Genomic DNA, 23859 nt, shown 5'->3' on the forward strand with positions numbered 1-23859 from the left:
CAACCCATAGCAGGTCACACCATGAAGACACACCATGTTTCCTAACTGTGGGGAAGAACAAGCTCCAGCTGAGGGTTTCCGTACTGCAGTGTCAGAGCTGTTGATGGCATGTCTGCTGTTATGTGAGCAATCTCCTCATGTGCTATCAGCCTCTCCTCCCACAAAGGACAGCACCAGCTGAGATAATCGTCTTTTTTTTTTTTTTTTTTTTTTTTTTTCTGCAGACATGAACATGGAAATACCCTGCAAACAGCAGCTTTCCCTAAGAGAAATTTAAGTGCACAGAAGAAGGGATGGGCACCCTTAGTGCAGACAGGGTAAAGATATCAGACACGAAAAAGCTTCTAAGAGGAAATTATCCAGGAGGCTGGGATATGATTAGGAAATGAGAGGAAGGGTTAAAGCTCCTTCAGCTCTACTTCTTATAGAATAATGAACCTCATGAAGTTAAATTCAAGTGCTGGAACTAAATGAACACTGTCCTTAAAGAAAGAAAGTCTTTATAGAATTGGGGTATGAGCGTCACAGAGAATGTTCTTGTCTTGTCATTATCTCCTGCGCTCTGAACAGGACTCCATGCCCAGGAACTGCAGATGCCCAACAGCAGCTCCATCAGCGAGTTCCTCCTCCTGGCGTTGGCAGACACGCGGCAGCTGCAGCTCCTGCACTTCTGGCTCTTGCTGGGCATCTACCTGGCTGCCCTCCTGGGCAACGGCCTCATCAGCACAGCCGTAGCCTGCGACCACCGCCTGCACACCCCCATGTACTTCTTCCTCCTCAACCTCGCCCTCCTCGACCTGGCCTACATCTCCACTACTATCCCCCAAGCCATGGCCAATGCCCTCTGGGACACCAGGGCCATCTCCTATGCAGGATGTGCTGCACAGGTCTTTTTCTCTGTTTTCTTCTTCTCAGCAGAGTATTGCATTCTCACCATGATGTCCTATGACCGCTACGTTGCCATCTGCAAACCCCTGCACTACGGGACCCTGCTGGGCAGCAGAGCTTGTGCCACCATGGCAGCAGCTGCCTGGGGCACTGGGCTTCTCTATTCCCTGCTGCACACTGCCAATACATTCTCACTGCCTCTCTGCCAAGGCAATTTTTTGGATCAGTTCTTATGTGAAATCCCTCAGATCCTCAAGCTCACCTGCTCAGATGCCTACCTCAAGGAAGCTGGGCTTATTGTGATTAGTGTCCTTGTAATATTTGGGTGTTTTGTTTTCATTGTTGTATCCTATGTGCAGATCTTCAGGGCCGTGCTGAGGATGCCCTCTGAGCAGGGACGGCACAAAGCCTTCTCCATGTGCCTCCCTCACCTGGCTGTGCTCTCCCTTCTTATCAGCTCTGCCTCTTTTGCCTACTTGAAACCCCCCTCCATCTCCACCCCATTCCTGAACCTGGTGGTGTCATTTCTGTACTCAGTGGTGCCTCCAACCCTGAACCCCCTCATCTACAGCATGAGGAACCAGGAGCTCAAGGATGCTCTGGGGAAACTGATGACCGGTTGTATTTTGAAAGCAATGTACTGCCCATCTTTATCTATTCATGACTTGTAATGCAGATTTTTACAGAAACAATCTTTCTTAATTTGCATTTATTTAATTATTTGTTTTATAAGAGCAATATATTAAAAGTTTTATTATGTATTTCTATTGTTCTAATGTTTTTTCACTGAAATGTCATCACCCACATCAATTACTTCTCAGTCTGTACCTTTGCAGTGTAGCCCAGGGATGCTGTACATTAGGAGCCAGGCTCTGTGAATCTTAACAGAACAAAGGACATGCAATGATTTTGTCTGTCATTCTTCTTGTGAGAAATTTCTCGAGCTGCCACGGTCAGTTGCTCTCAGAGACCCACAATCCAGCAGAAAGTATATGGCTGTTAGTCAATCCGTGCGGAGACTTCAGCCGGCATTACCTGACAGGCCATCCCTTGACTCCTGGCTGGGTTCTGTGCTTTCAGGCTATCATCTGTCAGTGCCTCTGGCAGGCCAGCAGCAGCACCTGGTTTGTGCATTGCTTGTGAGATCCCCTCTTCCTCAGTCCCTGTGAGACCCTGCATAGGAAGAGTTATTGGATGTGGGTTCTCATCTCAGAAGCTTAAACCTTTCCCAGATGGCTCCCTTCAGTGCTTCTTTCATTTGCCACATAGAGGTGGGCACTGCCTCCAGGATGCCCTGGGGTAGCTGAAGCACGCATGAGAGCCTAGGAAAAGTTCCTCAGGACTCTCAGGAGACATTCTGGAGCATGAATTTCTAGGTAGGAGATGTGATTCTGGGTAGTGCAGAGTTGCAGGGCAGGCGGTGCAGGTCCTCCTGCAAGAGCTTTGTGTCCTTCCCCTTCCTGAGTGAGGTGCCACTTCTGTCTCAGGAATGGAACAGCCAACAGAGGTGAGACAGAAGCTTTCCAAAAAAAGGCTCAGTGTTGCACTGAGAGACAGAATTTAGTGGTGTGGTGGTGGTGTGCTGAGCTGAACCTCAATCCCATAGCCCCTTAGCCTTGCAGCTCCTGTGGCTTGGTGGCAGTGCTGCCGTGTGGCTGCAAACACAAGCAAGGACATGCAGTGGGCACTTCTGTCATGCAGGTTGTTTCCAGCACAGCAAGTCTATCATTAACAGAGATCTCCTCATGACAGTGCCTGAAGGCCCAGGGCTTCTTTAAAAGTGGCTGCCAAGAACATTCCCAAGGAACGGACTGCACAGATTCCCAGACTTACTCTCCTACTCATGCTAAAACCGAGCTATAATTGCTAGCATTAAAGTGTTATATTTAACGCTAGCCCTCACTGTATTCCAAAGCAAAACACTGATCCATAATGCTTGTCCATACCCTTACACTGTCCTGAAAACCTGAATCCCTATCCTGAACACCCAACACCCACAGACGCTGTTCCTGTGCTCTGCTCTCCTCACCTTCATTCCCCCCCCCAACCGTAAATTTTGGGTACTTGGCTCTTCAGGACAGAGCAGGAATCATGGAGTCTTTGAGCAAATGCATGTAGTGCAGTGATGAATGTGAGGTGATGTATGTACAGGAGGTGATGTGTGACTGATCAGCTTGAGGCCATATAGAGGAGGTGCATCGGAATGCTGCGATGAGCTCAGCTCTACCTCTGGACCTCATGGGCCTGCAGGTGGCACGTGGCTGTGATGGTGGCAGTGAGATCGCTTCTGTCTGTGGAGTTGATAGGCCAGCACCAGGAACGTGTCACAGGAAGGAATGGTGTGCTCACTTCTGCCTGAAGCAGCTGTTGGTCAGCCCTTGACTTCTGGCTGGGATCCGTGCATACAGGATCACATCTGCAGTGTCCCTGAGAGGCTGACAGAAAGTGCCAGGTTGACATGTTGACTGTGGGATCCTCCCTGCCTAAGCACCTGGTAGGACCCATAGGGGAAGAAGGAGGTTTGTGTGAGGGACTGTGATGTCTCTTCTGTGTGAGTACACAACACGACAACAGGAGGGACATGACTGAATTCAAGGCTGTCCTACTGGCTACTAAAGAAAGAATATCTTCCGAGGCCCTTTGCCAGCCATGTCCCTGTTGCTGATCTGTCACCTCCAGAGACAGAAATAACCTTTCAAACATCACCTCAGCCACATGCTTCCTACAAGTTGGTGAGTTCTGCTTGCACAACTGACCTCACAGCAGCATATGTACACATACTCCTCCTTTGGGCCCACAAACTGGTCTTAAAAAAATAAGCTTTTATAATGTAATTCATGAAATCTCATTCAACCAGTGGTTCATGTCCTGCTTGACCAGCCTAGCGGTTTCCTATGGTGGTTTCATCGCATCAACAAACAAAGGAGGAGCCGCTGATGTCATCTATGTGGACTTCAGTAAGGCCTTTGACATGGTACCTCATAACATCCTTCTCTCCAAATTGGAAAGGTATGGATTTGATGGGTGGACTGTTTGCTGGACGAAGAACTGACTGCAGGGCTGAAACCACAGAGTGGTGGTCAACGGCTCAATGTCTGGATGGTGATCACGGATCTGTACTGGGACCAGTACTCTTTAATACCTTCATCAATGACAATGAGAGTGAGATGGAGTGAACTTACATCATGTATGCGGATGACACCAAGCTGTGTGGTGTTGTGCTGGTTTATGACTTTTGTTGTCGTTACTCCACATCATCACATCATGGAGTGCACTGGGAGTCTCAGAAGAGAAGAAATGTGCTGCAGCTCCCAGAAAACTCTGCTGTTCTGTTCCCATTTTCCAGTCAGAGGAAAAGATGAAACTGACTGGAAGTCATGAGACTTTCTCTGTTTGCTTCCTGGCAGATCAGAGTAAGAACCTCAGTTTTCAGAAACTCTCCCATTTATTTGATTTCTTAGCTTCGATCTCAATTAACTTGCATTTCTACTATTAGTAAATTAGTTTTCCTCCACAGACTGTTGCTGCTGTTTGTACTTGCTTTTTGTTTGTTTGTTTGTTCCTCCTCCCCATTCCCCTCCCCTCTTTGTTCCTCCTCCCCATTCCCCTCCCCCTTTTTTTGGGCCAGTGGACCTGTGGGCCTGCTGTCCCCCTGTCATGGACACAGGTAGATCTAGAGATAACCATGACAGGGTCTGAGCATTATCCCAGCCCCTTCCCCTGTGCTGACCCCCCTCCACCAACAAGCGCTGCTGCTGCAGCTGCTTTTGTCCCTTCACTTCTGGGTGTGGGGATCCTCAAGGACAGCACCAAGACTGTCACCTGCCCCACTGCTGTGCCTGAAGTCTGATGTCCCTCTGAAACTGTGGCACCCAAATTGCACCCAGTATTTGAGGTGAGGCTGTACCAGCACAGAGCAGAGCGGGACAATCCCTTCCCTCACCCAGCGGCCATCAGTGCTGGCCCTGATGCACCCCAGGGGACGGTTGGCTCTTTTGGCTGACAGGGTAAACTGCTGGCTCATGCTCAACCCCACATTGGCCAGAACTGCAACATCACTTTCCCAAAGCTGCAACCCAGCCATTCGTCCCCCCGTCTGTACACATGGACAGGGCTGTCCCGTTCCAGGTGCAGAATCTAACACTTGCTCTTGTTAAAATTCATGCAGATGGTGATTGCTCAGCTCTGAATTCCCCTCTTCAAGGCCTCTCCACAACCTTCAGGCAAACTTCAGGTAGTGCATTGTGGATATCGGGTTTTATTAAGCAGATGCTCAGTTAGCACTGATCTACATTTAGACACATATTTACACAACTAGAAATATGAACAAATCAGAATCATTCCTCACTGGAACTTGGATGAAAACAGTCATTTGTCACAGAGAACAGTATAAGGAAGAGAAACTAATAATTCTGGAAGCAGAGAGCCGACTTATCACAGTACAGAAACATTCGTGAAATGACTTTCCTAACTGAACTCACGAGCTCCTTGTTTCTCAGGCTGTAGATGAGGGGGTTCAGTGCTGGAGGCACCACAGAGTACAGAAATGAAACCAACAGATCCAGAGAGGGGGAGGAGACAGAGGGGGGCTTCAAATAGGCAACCATACCAGTGCTGACAAACAGGGAGACCACGGCCAGATGAGGGAGGCACGTGGAGAAGGCTTTATGCCGTCCCTGCTCAGAAGGCATCCTCAGCACGGCCCTGAAGATCTGCACATAGGACACAACAATGAAAACAAAACACGCAGATACTAAAGAAGCACTGACCCCAAGAAGCCAAATTTCTCTGAGGTAGGCATCTGAGCAGGAGAGCTTGAGGATATGGGGGATTTCACAGAAGAACTGATCTACAGCATTGCCTTGGCACAGAGGCAGGGAAAATGTATTGGCAGTGTGCAGCAGGGAATAGAGAAGCCCATTGCCCCAGGCAGCTGCTGCCATGGTGGCACAAGCTCTGCTGCCCAGCAGGGTCCCGTAGTGCAGGGGCTTGCAGATGGCAACGTAGCGGTCATAGGACATCACAGTGAGAAGGAAATATTCTGCCGAGATGAAGAAGACAAACAGAAATGTCTGTGCAGCACATCCTGCGTAGGAGATGGCCCTGGTGTGCCAGAGGGCATTGGCCATGGCTTTGGGGAGAGTGGTGGAGATGCAGCCCAGGTCGAGGAGGGCGAGGTTGAGGAGGAAGAAGTACATGGGGGTGTGCAGGCGGTGGTCGCAGGCTACGGCTGTGCTGATGAGGCCGTTGCCCAGGAGGGCAGCCAGGTAGATGCCCAGCAAGAGCCAGAAGTGCAGGAGCTGCAGCTGCCGCGTGTCTGCCAACGCCAGGAGGAGGAACTCGCTGATGGAGCTGCTGTTGGGCATCCGTGGTTCCTGGGCACGGAGTCCTGTTCAGAGTGCAGAAGATAATGACAAGGCAGTTCTCACAGTCACACCTCCTGCTATGCCGTAAAACCTTTTCTTTCTTTAAGGACAGTGTTCATTAGCTCCATTCCTTGAATTTAATTTCATGAAGCTCAGCAATCCATAAGCAGAAGAAGTTTATGGAGCTTTTGCCTTCCTCTCATTTTCTAATCTTATCCCATATTCCTGGGTATTTTCCTCCATTTCCATGTCTCTCATTTTTACCCCAACTGCTCTTAGAGCCCACAAACCCAACCTTTGTGCACATGAATTTCTGCTAGAGAAAGCTGCCTGTTTGCAGGATAAGTGCATTATTCATATCTGCAGAAATTGACAATCATTTCAACTGCTTCTATCTATCGAGAAAGGAGTGGCTGAAAGCAAATTCTCTGTCACTGTATACAAAACAAGTGTCTGAGTGAAGTAAAATTCAGGAGTCTCAGAGGTGTGTTCAAAGTTGACAGCACCTTTCAGATTTCAGCCTCCAATCCTTCTTCCTTCCCTAAGAATAGGAAAAGGAAAATCCCTGCCTTGTCTCTCCTCTTGCAAAGTGCTCTTGGAAACATTCTGGGGTGCAGTGTAGCTGTGATCCCCCTGCCCCAGGCAGCAGCTGTGGCAGCAGAAGGCCCCTGCCCTGCCGGGGGGCTCCTTCCCCCCACACGTCTCCCCGCAGTGCCCTGGGCAGCTCTCCGGGCAGGCTGAGTGCTGAGCCTGGCAGGCGGCAGAGTCCCTGCCCCGGCACACAGCCCCTGGGGCACAGCAGGGACCCTGCTCTGCACCACAGCCCTGGGCACCCGGCTGCACCCCCGGCTGCACAGCCTGCAGCCGTCCTGGGACACGCAGCCCTCAGGGCTGTGCTCTGACACTGCAGCATGGATGCACTCAGTTGAAGGAGGTATTCCTCCACAATAAGCAAACACGGTGTGTCTTCAGCCTGATCTCCTCAGGGTTGTTTTCAAATTCAGTGATCCCTCAGGAAATGTGGCTGCAGTGCCTGTAGCCAGAGACTTACCTTGTCCAGAGCTGTGAGCAATCTTCCTCCAGTGAGCTCACAGCTTGCTCACACTCTTTTCTCTTCTATCCTCATGCCGTCTGCAGAATGCACACCCAGCACTGTTGTGCTGTACAGAAGAGCTGCTCCTGAGCACAGCTGTCTCTGCAGCACTGCCCACTTGTAGGAGCTCCCTGTGTCACAGGAGCCCAGCCCAGCTCAGCAGCAGAGGATGTCATTTTTTCCTCACCACTCACCTCCCCTGAGATGTCCCTGGGTCTCCACAGCCAACAGCTCCTGAAAGACAACAGCATCATGACTGTACTTTGAAATCTGCTACATTAACCATCAAATGTCCAGAAGACACTGACCAATTCCAGACATATGGTTAGTCCTACCAGAGCGTGTTTGCTGTAACCAAAAGGGCACACAGAGAAGGACAGGGAGGGGTGGAGTTCCCCTGTGCAAGGCACTGATTCAGCTGAAGCACTACAGGCATCTCATCACTAGATGGAAACCCTGGGGCTGAAATGGGATTCAGCTCCCCACGGACCCACAGGAGCTGGGATTTCTCTGGTTCAGTTCAGATGTGCAGGAGTTCACATGCAGGAGTTGCCTGCATGTGAGTTCCTGCTGTGAGTCCTTGGTCCTTCAGAGGGGAGTCAGTAGCTCACACACAGACCCTGGGTGATGACCAAGGTGCCTGGGGGATCTTCAACTGATGAAACCTCAGTTTTCTGTGAATGGCATCAGATCAGCCAAGTGTCATGGCAGTTCCCTGGGCTGTCCAGCACACTCACATGCAGCTGCAAATGTAGCACAGGGCCTTCAGGAAAGCCATGCCCTAAATGTGGCTGTGCTCACTCAGAGTTCCACCATAGGTCCATTGACATTGTGCCACTTTCTGAGCACAAATATAAAGATGAGCTATCCAGTCAGGCTAAGTCCAATGATGCTTTCCAATTAGGATGACTTATTATGTTATTTTACACTACTGAGAACACCAGCACGAAATGAGCTAGAAATGTTTGTACAGTTGCAGGCCTGAGCTCTTGTTTGGACCACAGGAGCACAGTTAAATGGCTTCCACAACTGGACCACTGCACAAAAAGGATACAGAGTCTTAACGATGCATGGATGAGGAGACAAGGAAGGGCGACTGCCCTCTGTGAGAGTGCACTGAGCTCTGCCTGGGGATGGCAGAGCAGCCAGGTCAGAGAGAAAGGGAATGGCCAACCGAGGAGCCCAACAGTGTCTGTTCCTGGCTTCCTGATCAGGAAGAGCATGTGGAAGATGTACTCCACAGACAGATGGAGCCTCATGCTGTCAGGCCCTTGTCCCCATTTTGGGCCTTTTTCATCTCTGTATCTGCTGGAGAGACAGCACAGCAGGGCATGCACGTTCCAGAATGTCCCTGAAAAGGACATATGGCAGCTTCCTGACCCAAGCCATAGAGGAACCAAAGAGGAGAGGTGCTCTTCTGGATATTTGTGGAGAACACACAGACCAAAGAGAACGCAGACTGCTGGTCATGCAGTGTAAGGCTCTGAGGGGAATAGGGTCAAGATATGTGGTAACTGTCTGGGGATCACTGCTTCCAAGCAGAATAAGCCCATTCCAAGTAAAAGGAAGCCAGGTAAAACTGTGAGAAGTCCTGCAGGAATGGGAAAGATAGACCAGGTGAAGCACAAACACAGAAAAGAATCATACAGGCAGTGAAAACAAGAAGAGATCACCTGGCAGCAATGTGGATACTTTGCTCAGTGTACTTGCTGAGATGAGTTTAGGAATGTTAGAGTTCAAGTGCAATTGAATGTGCCCAAGCATATCAGAGAAAAGAAGGGCTTGTAGAAATATGTAAGCTACAAAAGGAAGGCTGGGGAGAATGTGGGCCCAGAGTAGAACGGGGCAGGGAACTTGGTGAGACAGGACATGGAAAAGACTCTGATACTCCCTTCCCTCCTGACCTCACTGTTGATTAGTTGGATTGGGCTTTTTGGAATCCTAGGTGCCCGAGACTGGTGAGAAATGGTGGTGCAAGGCACGTGTGCCCTTGGTGAAAGAGGACGTGATCAGGCAATTATTGTGATCAGGCGTGATAAACAAACAGGATTTCGAGTTGGAAGAAAGTGACAGGAATCACAGAATCCTTGAATGAGTTGGGTTGGAAGGACCTTAAAGACCATCCAGTTCCAACTCCCTTGCTGTGGGCAGTGCTGTCACCCAGTAGATTCTGATGTCAGAGGCCCTTGACATCTTGAACTTCTGCTGGGATGGGGCATCCACAACTTCTCTGGGCTACCTGTTCCACACCTGTCCTGTGCCTCACATCATGATCTATGGACTGTAAGGAATGCCTGCTAAGCATCAAATTTTTAGGTGGTTACCATTCATCCATGCCCTATGATTCAGAAATGATGTGAAAAAAATATATATATACATATATATATACATATATATATATATTTAATGAAGAAGAGCATGGCTAGTAAATGGAGGGAAGGCATTATCCAGAGTGATGCGTCCCACACAAGAAAGATGTCAGCAACATGGAGTGGATTTTAAAAGAAATCACACAAACTGATTGGGTTTGGAACACTTCCCCTGTGAGGAGAGACAAACAGAGGTTTTCTTTTAAAAGCTGTAACTCTGGAAGATGTCTATGCCAATAAAACTGAAGCAAAGAATTGAAGGCAAAGATAGAAAACAATGAAAATGTGTTAACAGACTTCTCAAATGCAAATATTCCCACACGTTCTCTTTCTTTCATTTTAAGAAGAAAACACTGGTCTTTGAGGAGATTTTGTGTCTTTTTTTTGTTGTTGTTGCTTGTTTGTAAGCCTGCTTGTTTGAAAAAGGACAGTATTTCCAAGAACTGTGTCTGCAGGACACAGATGCCTTCAGGTACAGGGACACAGGCAGCGGTGCCAGTGCCAATGCCCTGTGACTAATGCCCAGTGTCCACCACTCCTCTACCCTGCTGCGTATTTCATGTCCCTCATCCTCCAGGGGTCTCCAGCTCTCCTAAATTAACGACCATGCTGAAGGACATGTTTTCAGCAGGCCATCTGGACACAGACGCTCTTCCCACTGCTCGGCACATTTCCCATCCCTTGCACATTGCTCACTCAGATACCTGCCAACTATCTGGCTGATCTGTGACCTTCAGGGAGATTACTGGAGCCTGCTCCATCTCTTCAAAGTCTGATGGACTCTCTTGTCAACTCCTTTACTATAATTATATCTGACCTTCCTCTCTCTTTCTAACTCATTTCTTGAACAAATATTCCCTGTGAAAGAAAAATCTCAGTAGATGCAGCTTGGACAGGGCATGCAGTTGATCACTGTGTTTTAATGTTCATACAATTGCATTACTTTTCCTTCTGTTTGTTGGCAAAAAAAGAGAAATCTTTCCTTGCCCACGTGCAGCTGGTTCTCTGAGGAAAGCCAGAGGGAACTGGTGCAAAGGAGGTTTAACAGTGAGCGGGTGACTCCAGAGGAGAAGAGTGATGTGAGGAAAAGTGATGCCAGTTGCATGGGTCCAAAGGGAGTAAAAATGGAGTGGGGAAGTTGAGAACATTTGTCCACACAGTGTCAGAGCAAAGCTCATGAGGGGACATCGTGGGTCAAATCAGTTGCCAAGTGTGTCTCTAAAGACTTGTTTAAACACAACCATAAATAAATTAATAACTGGACTTCATAAATGCCCATTGGACTCTTCTTCTTCAAGCTCTCCCCAAATAACTTGCTGTATAAGTTCTGAGCACCTGAAGATGACAGGAAGGCACAAGGCACAGGAGGGCTCCTTAAGCTGTACTGGGCCCCAGGGGGCATTTGCTGCTGAGTCCATCAATCACCAGTGAAGAGAGAAGACTGCACAAAGTGCTCAAGAAGACTTGGAAATCAGAAGGAACAGAGAAGTTTCTTGGAGTATTAATGGGCCCCACTGAGGGCCACTAACAAGAAATCTTCCCCAGGGACTTGTTAGAGCAGATAATTGGAAGCCATGCTGACAGGCAGACAAAGGCACTGCAACAGTGGCTGTGATACTGAGAAAAGCCTCCTTTGTGTTATGAAGCAGAAAGGCCCAGCCCTGATCCCCAGACCCTTGGCAGGGAGATCCTGTCCCTCCTGCTGGCTCAGGGCCCTTCCTGGGGCAGACGGATGGAGGTTTGTATGAGGTCAAATGATAGACAAGGGGACAGCAGCTCCCAGGCTCTGCATGGGGTGCAAGGTTGCCATGAGGCCCAAGTCCCATGCAGGCAGTGTGTCTCATCCCAGGATGTGGGATGTGAGAAGGGGTCAGTCTCCACAAGCAGTCAACCCCAAGGAAACTTTGAACTTCAGATCTCTCAGTTGTAGTGCCCTCCTTTGGACACTCTCCAATAGCTTTACGTCTTTTATGTTCTGCGGTGCCCAGAAGTGCACCCAGTGCTCCAGGTGAGGCTGCAGCAGTGCAGAGCAGAGAGGGTCAATCCCTTCCCTCACCCAGCTGGCAATGCCATGCTCAAAGCACCCAATGGGACAGTTATCCTTCCTGGCTGCCTGGGCACACTGCTGACTCACGTTCAATTTGCTGTTGACCAGGACCCTCAACCCCCTTCAGTGGGACTGTTCTCCAGTGTCCCATCCTCCAGTCAGTGTGTATGTGCAGGGTTGCCCCCTCCCAGGTACAGAATCAGGCCCTTGTTCTTGTTATGCTTCATGTGGTTGGTGCTTGCCCGGTTCTCTAACTTGCCCACATCTCTCAGATATGCACACCTCACTGTGCACATCTGAACTCCACCATGAGGACTCCCGGCTCCCATGGTTCTGTGAGGAACAGAATCTTTTTTCAGCCCCAGGGTTTCCATCTGAGGATGAGATGCCTAACCCTACGGTTATGATTAGATGGTCTGATAGTACTAGGACAATGCAAAATGGCTTTAAATTTAAAAATGGGAGACTTAGTTTAGATGTTAGAAAGTGATTTTTACACACAGTCACAGAAAAAAGTTGCCCAGAAGGATTGTGGATGCCCCATCACTGGAGACATTCAAAGTCAGTATTGATGGGATCCTGAGCGTCTTGGTCTGGTGTTTGGCAGCCCTGCCCATGGCTGGGGGCATGGAACTAGGTGCACTTTAAAGTCCCCTCCAACCTAAGCAAGTCCGTGATTCAGTACTTTTATGACTCCACTTACAGGTCCTGAGTGGAGGTTTCCCTATGTGGCATTTGCTTATCTTGTGGTCAAATTTATTTAAGTGGGAACATCCATGCTTCTGGAATTGAGTGGACGTTTTGATTAACTGAACTGACATTGAAGTACGTTCTGCAGTGATGACCCTGAGCTGTCAGCTCAGGAGGGCCGTGGATATCTGCAGGGAGAGAAGGAAATCACCTCCCCTGCTGCTGAGCTGGGCCGGGCTCCTGGGACACAGGGAACTGATGCAAGTGGGCAGTGCGGCAGAGAGACAGCTGTGCCCAGGAGCAGCTCATGTGCACCACACAACAGGGCTGGAGGCATCATCTGCAGGTGACAGGGAGAGGAGATAAAGAAGAGAGCATACAGGCTGTATGGAGTGTGATCAGGCTGTGAGCTCACTGGACAAGCGTTGCTCACAGTCACTGAGAAGGTAAGCCCTTTGCTACAGGCAGTGCAGCTATGTTTTCGTGGAGGGATCACTAAAGCTGGAACACTCCATAGCAGGTCAGGCTACTATGGCAATCTGTGCATTTATATCATGTAAAAGACCAGTTCCATATGAAGCCTTCCCTTCTGCCATGTCAGAGCACAGCCCTGAGGGCTGCGTGTCCCAGGATGGCTGCAGGCTGTGCAGCCGGGGATGCAGCCGGGTGCCCAGGGCTGTGGTGCAGAGCAGGGTCCCTGCTGTGCCCCAGGGGCTGTGTGCCGGGGCAGGGACTCTGCCGCCTGCCAGGCTCAGCACTCAGCCTGCCCGGGGAGCTGCCCAGGGCGCTGCGGGGAGACGTGTGGGGGGAAGGAGCCCCCCAGCATGGCAGGGCAGGGGCCTTCTGCTGCCACAGCTGCTGCCTGGGTCAGGGGGATCACAGCTACACTGCATCACAGAATGTTTCCAAATGCACACTGTAAGAGAAGAGACAAGACAGGGACTTTCCTTTTCCTATTGTCAGGGAAGGGAAAAGGACTGGAGGCAGATAACTAAAGGGACAGTCAACTTTGAACACATCACTGAGACTCCCAATTTATTCTTAAATTAATTACTTTTTCTGTGTACAGAATGTGCTTTCAGCCTCTCCTTTCTCAAAGGATGGAACCAGCTGAAATCATCATTGCTTTCTGCAGACATGAATAATGCATGTATCCTGCATACAGGCAGCTTTCTCTCACAGAAATTGAAGGGCACAGAGTTTGGCCTTCTGGGCTCTAAGAGCAGTTGGGGTAAAGAAATGAGATACGGAAACAAATGAAAATATACAGGGAGATGGGATAAGATTAGGAAATGAGAGGATAGTGAAAGCTCCATAAGTTTATTTTGCTTCAGGAATGCTGAACTTAAATGAAATTAAATTTAATGAAATTAAATTCTAGTTATGGTACCAAAGGAACATTGTCCTAAGAGAATGCAAACATTTTATAGTACAGTGGGATGAGTGATTCAGAGAATTACCTTGTCTTGTCATTATCTACTACACTCTGAACAGACTCCATGCCCAGGAACCGCAGATGCCCAACAGCAGCTCCATCAGCGAGTTCCTCCTCCTGGCGTTGGCAGACACGCGGCAGCTGCAGCTCCTGCACTTCTGGCTCTTGCTGGGCATCTACCTGGCTGCCCTCCTGGGCAACGGCCTCATCAGCACAGCCGTAGCCTGCGACCACCGCCTGCACACCCCCATGTACTTCTTCCTCCTCAACCTCGCCCTCCTCGACCTGGGCTGCATCTCCACCACTCTCCCCAAAGCCATGGCCAATGCCCTCTGGCACACCAGGCACATCTCCTACGCAGGATGTGCTGCACAGGTCTTTTTCTTTCTCTTCTTCCTCTCAGCAGAGTATTCCCTTCTCACCATCATGTCCTATGACCGCTACGTTGCCATCTGCAAGCCCCTGCACTACGGGACCCTGCTGGGCAGCAGAGCTTGTGCCACCATGGCAGCAGCTGCCTGGGGCTCTGGGCTTCTCAATGCTGCGTTGCAAACTGCCAGTACATTTTCCCTGCCTCTGTGCCAAGGCAATGTTGTGGATCAGTTCTTCTGTGAAATCCCCCAGATCCTCAAGCTCTCCTGCTCAAAATCCTACCTCAGGGAAGTTGGGTTACTTCTTTTTAGTGTCTGTTTAGCCTTTGGGTGTTTTGTCTTCATTGTTGTGTCCTACGTGCAGATCTTCAGGGCCGTGCTGAGGATGCCCTCTGAGCAGGGACGACACAAAGCCTTCTCCACGTGCCTCCCTCACCTGGCCGTGCTCTCCCTGTTTCTCAGCACTGCCATGGTTGCCTACCTGAAGCCTCCCTCCATCTCTTCCGCATCCCTGGATCTGGTGGTGTCATTTCTGTACTCAGTGGTTCCTCCAACAGTGAACCCCGTTATCTATAGCATGAGGAACCACGAGCTCAAGGATGCTCTGTGGAAACTGATGACCAAATATATTTTGAAAGCGATGAACTGCCCATCTTTATCTATGTAGGACTTGTAATGCAGATTTTTACAGAAACACACTTTCTTATTTTGGATTGTGTGAGTGTTTTTTGTTTGTTTGTTTGTTTTATTTCATTAAGAGCAATATAGAAGCTTTAGTCCATATTTCAACTACTCTGATGTGTTTCACTGAAATGTCATCACCCTGATCAATTCCTATTCATCTTATACCTATGCACATTGGCCCAGACACCCTGCACATATGGAACCAGGCTCTCTGTGAATCTGAATTAAAAAAAAAAAAAAAAAAAAAAAAGGGCATGCAATGACTTTGTCTGTCATTCTTCTTGTGAGACATTTCTGGAGCTGCCGGGGTCAGTTGCTCTCAGAAACCCACAATCCAGCAGGAAGCATATGGCTGTTAATCCAACTGTGCGGTGACTTCAGCCTGCAATAGCTGCCGGGCCATCCCTTGGCTCCTGGCTGGGGTCTGTGCTTTCAGGCTCACATCTGTCAGTGCCTCTGGCAGGCCAGCCACAGCACCTGGTTTGTGCATTGCTTGTGAGATCCACTCTTCCTCGTTCCCTGTGAGACCCTGCATAGGAAAAGGCCTTGGATACGGGTTCTCATCTCAGAGGCTTAAACATTTACCTGAAGTCTCCCTTCAGTGCTTCTTTCCATTTGCCACACAGAGTTGGGCACAGCCACCAGGATGCCCTGGGGTAGCTGAAGTACGCACGAGAGCCCAGGAAAAGTTCCTCAGGACTCTCAGGAGACATTCTGGAGCATGAATTTGTAGATAGGAAATGCAACTCTGGGGTAGCGCAGAGCTGCATGGCAGGCGGTACAGGTCCTCCTGCGGAGCTTTGTGTCCTTCTTGTTCCTGACTGCGGAGCCACGTCTGTCCCAGGAATGGAACAGCCAACAGAGGTGAGACAGAAAGTGTTCAAGAAAAGGCTCAATGTTGCACCGAGAGACAGAATTCAGTGGTGTGGTGGTGCTGTGCTGAGCTGAACCTCAATCCCATAGCCCCTTAGCCTTGCAGCTCCTGTGGCTTAGTGGCAGTGTGGCTGCAAACACAAGCAAGTACATGTAGTGGGCACTTCTGTCACGCAGGTCGGTTCCACCACAGCAAGTCTTTAACAGAGATCTCCTCATGGCAGTGCCTGAAGTCTCAGGGCTTCTTTAAAAGTTGCTGCCAGGTACGTTCCCAAGCAATGAACTGCAAAGATTCCCAGACTTACTCTCCCACTCATGCTAAAACCAAGCTTTAATTGCTAGCATTAAAGTGTTATATTTAACGCTAGCCCTCACTGCATTCCAAAACAAAACACTGATCCATAATGCTTGTCCATACCTTTACACTGTACTGAAAACCTTAGCAGAACACCAAGCCCTCTCACTAAACCTTTGCTTCATCTCTGCCCCAAAAGGTGCGTTCTGACTCTTAATCCCTATCCTGAACACCCAAAACCCACAGACACTGTTCCTGTGCTCTGCCCTCCTCTCCTTCAACTCCTCTCCTAACCCCAAACTTTCGGTACTAGGCTCTTCAGGGCAGAGCAGGAATTGTGGAGTCTTTGAGCAAATGCATTTAATGCAGTGATGAATGTGAGGTGATGTATGTACAGGAGGTGACGTGTGACTGATCAGCTTGAGGCCATAAGGAGGAGGTGGGTCGGAATGCTGCAATGAGCTCAGCTCTACCTCTGGACCTCATGGGCCTGCAGGTGGCACGTGGCTGTGATGGTGGCAGTGAGCTCTGTTCTGTCTGTGGAGTTGATAGGCCAGCACCAGGAACACGTCACAGGAAGGAATGGTGTGCTCACTCCTGCCTGAAGCAGCTGTTGGTCAGCCCTCGACTTCTGGCTGGGATCTGTGCATACAGGATCACATCTGCGGTGTCCCTGGGAGGCTGACAGGAAATGCCAGGTTGCCATGTTGACAGTGGGATCCTCCCTGCCTAAGCTATGGGGTAGGCCCCATAGAGGAAAGAGGAGGTTTGTGTGAGGGATTTTGATGGCTGTTCTGTGTGAGTACACAACTCGACAGCAGGAGGGACATGACTGAATTCAAGGCTGTCGTATTGGCTACTACAGAAAGAATGTCTTCTGAGGCCCTTTGCCAGCCATGTTCCTGCTGCTGATCTGTCACCTCCGCAGACAGAAATAACCTCTCAAACATCACCTCAGCCACATGCTTCCTACAAGTTGGTGAGTTCTGCTTGCACAAGTGACCTCACAGCAACATATGTACACATACTCCTCCTTTGGGCCCACAAACTGGTCTTAAAAAAATAAGCTTTTATAATGTAATTCATGAAATCTCATTCAACCAGTGGTTCAAGTCCTGCTTGACCAGCCTAGCGGTTTCCTATGGTGGTTTCATCGCATCAACAAACAAAGGAGGAGCCACTGATGTCATCTATGTGGACTTCAGTAAGGCCTTTGACATGGTACCTCATAACATCCTTCTCTCCAAATTGGAAAGGTATGGATTTGATGGGTGGACTGTTTGCTGGACGAAGAACTGACTGCAGGGCTGAAACCACAGAGTGGTGGTCAACGGCTCAATGTCTGGATGGTGATCACGGATCTGTACTGGGACCAGTACTCTTTAATACCTTCATCAATGACAATGAGAGTGAGATGGAGTGCACATACATCATGTATGCGGATGACACCAAGCTGTGTGGTGTTGTGGTGGTTTATGAATTTTGTTGTCGTTATTCCACCCCATCACATCATGGAGTGCACTGTGAGTCTCAGAAGAGAAGAAATGTGCAGCAGCTCCCAGAAAACTCTGCTGTTCTGTTCCCATTTTCCAATCAGAGGGAAAGATGAAACTGACTGGAAGTCATGAGACTTTCTCTGTTTGCTCCCTGGCAGATCAGAGTAAGAACCTCCGTTTTCAGAAACTCTCTCATTTATTTGATATCTTAGCTTCGATCTCAATTAACTTGTATTTCTACTATTAGTAAATTAGTTTTCCTGCACAGACTGTTGCTGCTGTTTGTACCTGCTTTTTGTTTGTTTGTTAGTTTCTCTCTTTGTTCCCCCTCCCCATTCCCCTCCCTCTTTTTTTGGGACAGTGGACCTGTGGGCCTGCTGTCCCCTGTCATGGACACAGGTAGATCTAGAGATAACCATGACAGGGTCTGAGCATTATCCCAGCCCCTTCCCCTGTGCTGACCCCCCTCCACCAATAAGCGCTGCTGCTGTGGCTGCTTTTGTCCCTTCAGTTCTGGGTGTGGGGATCCTGAAGGACAGCACCAGGACTGTCACCTGCCCCACTTCCATGCCTGAAGTCTGATGTTCCTCTGAAATTGTGGCACCCAAATTGCACCCAGTATTTGAGGTGAGGCTGTACCAGCACAGAGCAGAGTGAGACAGTCCCTTCCCTCACCCAGAGGCCATCAGTGCTGGCCCTGATGCACCCCAGGGGATGGTTGGCTTTTTTGGCTGTCAGGGCAAACTGCTGGCTCATGCTCAGCTCCACCTTGACTAGAACCCCCAGATTGCTTTCCCAGAGCTGCACCCCAGCCCTTCGTCCCCCAGTCTGTAGACAAGGACAGGGTTGTCCCATCCAAGATGCAGAATCTAGCACTTGCTCTTGTTAAAATTCATGCATTTGGTGATTGCTCAGCTCTGAATTCCCCTCTGCAAGGCCTCTCCACAACCTTCAGGAAACTTCAGGCAGTGCATTGTGGATATCGGTTATTATTAAGCAGATGCTCAGTTAGCACTGATCTACATTTAGACACATATTTACACAACTAGAAATATGAACAAATCAGAATCATTCCTCAGTGGAACTTGGATGAAAACAGTCATTTGTCACAGAGAACACTATAAGGAAGAGAAACTAATAATTCTGGAACAGGGAACAGAGTTATCACAGTACAGAAACATTTGTGAAATGACTTTCCTAACTGAACACATGAGCTCCTTGTTTCTAACACTGTAAATGAGAGGGTTCACTGTTGAAGGCATCACTGAGTACAGAAATGACACCAGCAGATCCAGGAATGGGGAGGAGATGGAGGGGGGCTTTAGGTAGGCAAATATGCCAGTGCTGAGGAACAGGGAGAGCACAGCCAAGTGAGGGAGGCACGTGGAGAAGGCTTTGTGCCGTCCCTGCTCAGAGGGCATCCTCAGCACGGCCCTGAAGATCTGCACGTAGGACACAACAATGAAGACAAAACACCCAGATGCTAAAGAGGCACTGACAATAAGAAGCCAAATGTCTTTGAGATAGGAGCGTGAGCAAGAGAGCTTGAGGATCTGGGGGATTTCACAGAAGAACTGATCCACAGCATTGCCTTGGCACAGAGGCAGGGAAAATGTATTGGCAGTGTGCAGCAGGGAATTAAGGACCCCCGTACCCCAGGCAGCTGCTGCCATGGTGGCACAAGCTCTGCTGCCCAGCAGGGTCCCGTAGTGCAGGGGCTTGCAGATGGCAACGTAGCGGTCATAGGACATCACGGTGAGAAGGGAATACTCTGCTCCAAACAAAAAAAGAAAGAAAAAGACCTGTGCAGCACATCCTGCGTAGGAGATGTGCCTGGTGTGCCAGAGGGCATTGGCCATGGCTTTGTGGAGATGCAGCCCAGGTCGAGGAGGGCGAGGTTGAGGAGGAAGAAGTACATGGGGGTGTGCAGGCGGTGGTCGCAGGCTACGGCTGTGCTGATGAGGCCGTTGCCCAGGAGGGCAGCCAGGTAGATGCCCAGCAAGAGCCAGAAGTGCAGGAGCTGCAGCTGCCGCGTGTCTGCCAACGCCAGGAGGAGGAACTCGCTGATGGAACTGTTGCTGAGCATCTGCGGTTCCTGGCCATGGAGTCCTGTTCAGAGTGCAGGAGATAATGGCAATTTTAGATCATTCTCAGAGACACTCCTCCTGCTACACTAGGAAAGTCCATTTAACTCCATATAATGAGTTTATTTTCATGAGCTTCAGTGCCATGGAAAAAATAGAAGCTTAAAGAGCTTTTACTTTCCTAATCATTACGTTCTTAATCATTTGTTAATGATATCCCAGTCGCCTGGATATTTTCCTCTTAGGAGCTGTGTCCACATCTCCTATCTTTACCTGAACTGTTCTAAGAGCCCCTAACCCCAACTTCTATGCAGTAAAATTTCTGCTAGAGAAATCTGCCTGTTAAGAGGCAAAGTGCATAATTCATGTTCGCAGGGAATGACGATAGTTTCAGCTGGTGCTGTCCTTTGGGAGAGGTGAAGCTGAAAGCTCATGAGGAGTTTGTGCATCTAACAGAACCCTGAGAAGGGTACAAATTCAGGATTCTCAGAGATGTGCTCATATTTTTTTGCTCCCTTCAGAATTTTGCCTCCAGTCCTTTTCCCTTCCCTAAGGATATAAAAGAAAAACCCCTGCTTCGTCTCTCCCCTTGCAAATTGCCCTTGGAAACATTCTGGGGTGCAGCGTAGCTGTGATCCACCTGCGCCAGGCAGCAGCTGTGGCAGCAGAAGGCCCCTGCCCTTCCCCCCACACGTCTCCCCGCAGCGCCCTGGGCAGCTCCCCGGGCAGGCTGAGTGCTGAGCCTGGCAGGCGGCAGAGTCCCTGCCCCGGCACACAGCCCCTGGGGCACAGCAGGGACCCTGCTCTGCACCACAGCCCTGGGCACCCGGCTGCACCCAAACTGCACAGCCTGCAGCCATCCTGGAACTTGCAGCACTCAGGTCAGTACTCTGATGTTGCAGCACAGAAGCCCGAACCTGGAGCAAGTCTTTTTCCACAATAAAGAAACAGCGAGTGTCTGAAGCCTAATCTGCTATGGGATGTCCCAGATTTAGTGTTCTCTCTAGGAAAATCAGATTCACTGCCTGCAGCGAGCAACTTACCGAGTCAAGGCCAATGAGCAGTGAGCCTCCAGTGAGCTCACAGCTTGGTTACTCTCCACAAAGCCTGTAAGCTCTCATCCTTCTCTCCACCCCATCACCTGCAGATCATGCCCCCAGCCCTGCTGTGCTGTGCAGAAGAGCTGCTCCTGGGCACAGCTGTCTCTCTGCAGCACTGCCCTCTTGTATGAGCTCCCTGTGTCCGAGGAGTCTGGCCCAGATCAGCAGCAGAGGAGGTGATTTCCTTCTCCCCACAGCTCTCCCTGGAGATATCCATGGCCCTCCTGAGCTGACAGCTCCTGTAAGGCAGCAGGGTCATCACTGCAGAACATCCTTCCAAGTCAGCTCCATTAACAAGCAAGTCCCCTGGATTCCAAAAGCATGGATGTTCCTACTAAATGAAATTTGACCATGAGAGAAACAAATGCCAAATGTGGAAACTTCTGCTCATGATGCATTGGAAGAAAGACAGACAGACAGACAGACAAGGATGGGGAGGGGTTGAGTTCCCCTGTTCTGGGCAGTGGTAGAGCTGAGGCAGTGCAGGCATAAGATTACAGAATCATACAGTGGTTTCGGTTGGAGGGGACGTTAAAGAGAACCTAGTTCCATGCCCTCAGCCACAGGCAGGAATGCCAACCTCCGGATCAGGCTGCCCAGGATACCATCCATCCTGACCTTGAATGCCTCCAAGGATGCGGCACACAGAATATCTTTGGGCAACCTGTTCCACTTCCTTTGAGTAGACAATTTGTTCCTAACATGAAACCAAAAATCTCCTCCCTCTAATTTCAAGCCATTTCCCTTTGTCCTACTACTATCCGACCATCTCATCCCAACCGTAGGGATCGGCATTTCATCAGCTGATGGAAACCCTGGAGCTGAAATGGGATCAGTTCCGCAGAGGTCCATGGGAGCCGAGAGTCCTCTTAGTTGAGTTCCAGTGTGTACAGTGAGGTGTCTGTGTGTGAGCCCCTCATCTGAATGCTTTGTCTTCATTCATCAGGGACTCCATTGCTCACACAGACACACTCAGGGGTGCCCAAGGTGCCTGGGGTGATCCTAGTTGTGTGCTGGTGCTTGTAAAGTGTGGTGAAAAACCACTGAGATAGACACCTCCTTCCTGAGCATCAGGATGTTCGAGGCTCACATTTGAATGACATCAGAGTAAGTCTAGGGTCATGCCAGTTCCCAGTTGACAGGAGGCTGGCAAATGTTGCCTCATTGTAAGAAAGGGAAAGAAAGATGACATGGGCAATTATGGACCTGTCAGTCTCATTCCGGTGCCTGGTAATATCATGGAGAAAATGATGCGGGGAGTTACTGGAAAACCCCTGAAGGACAATACTGTCATTGGTCACAGCCAACACGAGCTCATGAGTGGAAGGTCCTGTTTAACTTAATGTCCTTTAATGACAAGGTCACCCATGTAGTTGACCCAGGGAAGCCAGTTGATGTTATCCTTGAGGACTTCAGTAGAACTTTTGATACTGGTCCTCACAGTATCCGTCTGAACAAAATGTATGCATACGGCATAGACAGAAACATAATGAGTGGATGGGTGGGGCCAAAATGCTTACAGTAAATGGGGTTCCATCAAGCTGTCGGACGGTCACTAGCAGGGTTCCCCAGGGCTCAATTTTAAAGCCACTTCTCTTTAACATTTTTGTGAATGACTTGCATGTTGTGCTAGAAAATGTTTTGAGCAAGTTTGCTGATGATACCAAATGAGGAGGAGTTGTCGCCTCCACTGCGGCAACAGAGAGATGTGGAGAACTTAGAGAACTGGGCAAGCACCAACTGCATGAAGCATAACAAGAACAAGTGCCTGATTCTGCACCTGGGAAGGCACAACCCTGGACATACACACTGACTGCGGGATGGGAAACTGGAGAGCAGTCCCACTGAAAGGGTCTGGGGGTCCTGGTCAACGGCAAATTGGGCGTGAGTCAGCAGTGTGCCCAGGCAGCCAGGAAGGACAACCGTCTCCTGGGGTCCATTGAGCACAGCACTGCCAGCTGGGTGAGGGAAGGGATTGTCCCTCTCTGCTCTGCGCTGCTGCAGCCTCACCGGGAGCACTGGGTGCACTTCTGGGCACCGCAGAACATAAAAGACATAGCGCTATTGGAGACTGTCCAAAGGAGGGCACTAGAACTGGGAGATCTGAAGTTCAAAGTTTCCTTGGGATTCACTACTTGTTTAGACTGGGCCCTTCTCACATCCCACAGCCTGTGATGAGACACACTGCTTGCATGGGACTTGGGCCTCACAGCACCCCTGTACCCTATGCAGAGCCTGGGAGCTGCTGTCCCCTTGTCTTTAATTTGGCATCCTACAATCTTCCATCCCACTGCCCCAGGAAGGGCCCTGAGCCAGCAGGAGGGACAGGATCTCCCTGCCAAGGGTCAGCCCTGATCAGGGCTTGGCCTTTCTGCTTCATAACACAAAGGAGGCTTTTCTCAGCATCACAGCCACCATCCCAGTGCCTTTGCCTGCCTGTAACCATGGCTGCCAGTTATCTGCTCTAACAAGTCCCTGGGGAAGCTTGCTTGTTAGTGGCCCTCAGTGGGGCTCATTAATAATCCAAGAAACTTCTCTGTTCCTTCTGACTTGGTCTTCTTGAGCACTTCATGCTATCTTCTCTCTGCACTGGTGGTTGATGGACTCAGCAGCAAAAGCCCCCTGGGGCCCATTACAACCTAAAGAGCTCTCCTGAGCCTTGTGCCTTCCTGTCATCTTCTTCAGGTGTTCAGAACTTCTACAGGAAAATGGAGAGGTATCAGGAAGAGCTTAAAGAGGAAGAGATTGATGGGCTTTTAGAAGTCTAATTATTTATTTATTTATTTATTTATTTATGGTTGTGTTTAAACAAGAAGTTAAAACACAACTTGGCAGTTGATACTGATCCAGGATGTCCCCTAATGAGCTTTGCTCTGACACTGTGTGGACAAACATCCTCCTCAACTTCCCCACTCCATTTCTACTCCCATTGGCCACATGGGACTGGCATCACTTCTCCTCCTTCTCCTCACATCACTCTTCTCCTCTGGAGTCACCCGCTCACCATTAAACCTCCTTTGCACCAACTCCCACTGCCTTTCCTCAGAGAACCAGCTGCACGTGGGCAA

General features: G+C 49.6%; 4 protein-coding genes across 4 annotated transcripts; 2 read left to right on the plus strand and 2 right to left on the minus strand.

The window, feature by feature from the left end:
* Positions 1-895: 895 nt before the first annotated feature.
* Positions 896-1436, plus strand: LOC112530882 (olfactory receptor 14C36-like; the record flags this gene model as incomplete). Its single annotated transcript, XM_025145430.2, has 1 exon — positions 896-1436. A coding segment is annotated over exon 1 (501 nt), but the record flags the coding sequence as incomplete, so codon positions are not given.
* A 3855-nt stretch (positions 1437-5291) lies between these two features.
* On the minus strand, positions 5292-6254 carry LOC121108005 (olfactory receptor 14C36-like). Its single transcript, XM_040654662.2, has one exon. It carries the CDS (start codon positions 6252-6254, stop codon positions 5292-5294), a length of 963 nt encoding a protein of 320 aa, XP_040510596.2.
* A 7715-nt stretch (positions 6255-13969) lies between these two features.
* Positions 13970-15074, plus strand: LOC121107946 (olfactory receptor 14J1-like). The gene has a single exon (XM_040654549.1). It carries the CDS (start codon positions 13970-13972, stop codon positions 14924-14926), a length of 957 nt encoding a protein of 318 aa, XP_040510483.1. The 3' UTR covers positions 14927-15074.
* Positions 15075-18741: 3667 nt separating this feature from the next.
* Positions 18742-19322, minus strand: LOC121108006 (olfactory receptor 14C36-like; the record flags this gene model as incomplete). The annotated part of the gene is made up of 2 exons (XM_040654663.1): positions 18742-18750; positions 18810-19322. Coding segments are annotated over 2 exons (522 nt in total), but the record flags the coding sequence as incomplete, so codon positions are not given.
* Between the last annotated feature and the right edge of the window lie 4537 nt (positions 19323-23859).

Source organism: Gallus gallus, chromosome 33 (genome assembly GCF_016699485.2).
Source record: "Gallus gallus isolate bGalGal1 chromosome 33, bGalGal1.mat.broiler.GRCg7b, whole genome shotgun sequence".
Taxonomy (NCBI): Eukaryota; Metazoa; Chordata; class Aves; order Galliformes; family Phasianidae; genus Gallus; species Gallus gallus.

Bases quoted from the DNA above. Each gene is read 5' to 3' on its own strand.
- LOC121107946 (XM_040654549.1), top strand. From the start codon at position 13,970: ATGCCCAACAGCAGCTCCATCAGCGAGTTCCTCCTCCTGGCGTTGGCA.
- LOC121108005 (XM_040654662.2), bottom strand. From the start codon at position 6,254: ATGCCCAACAGCAGCTCCATCAGCGAGTTCCTCCTCCTGGCGTTGGCA.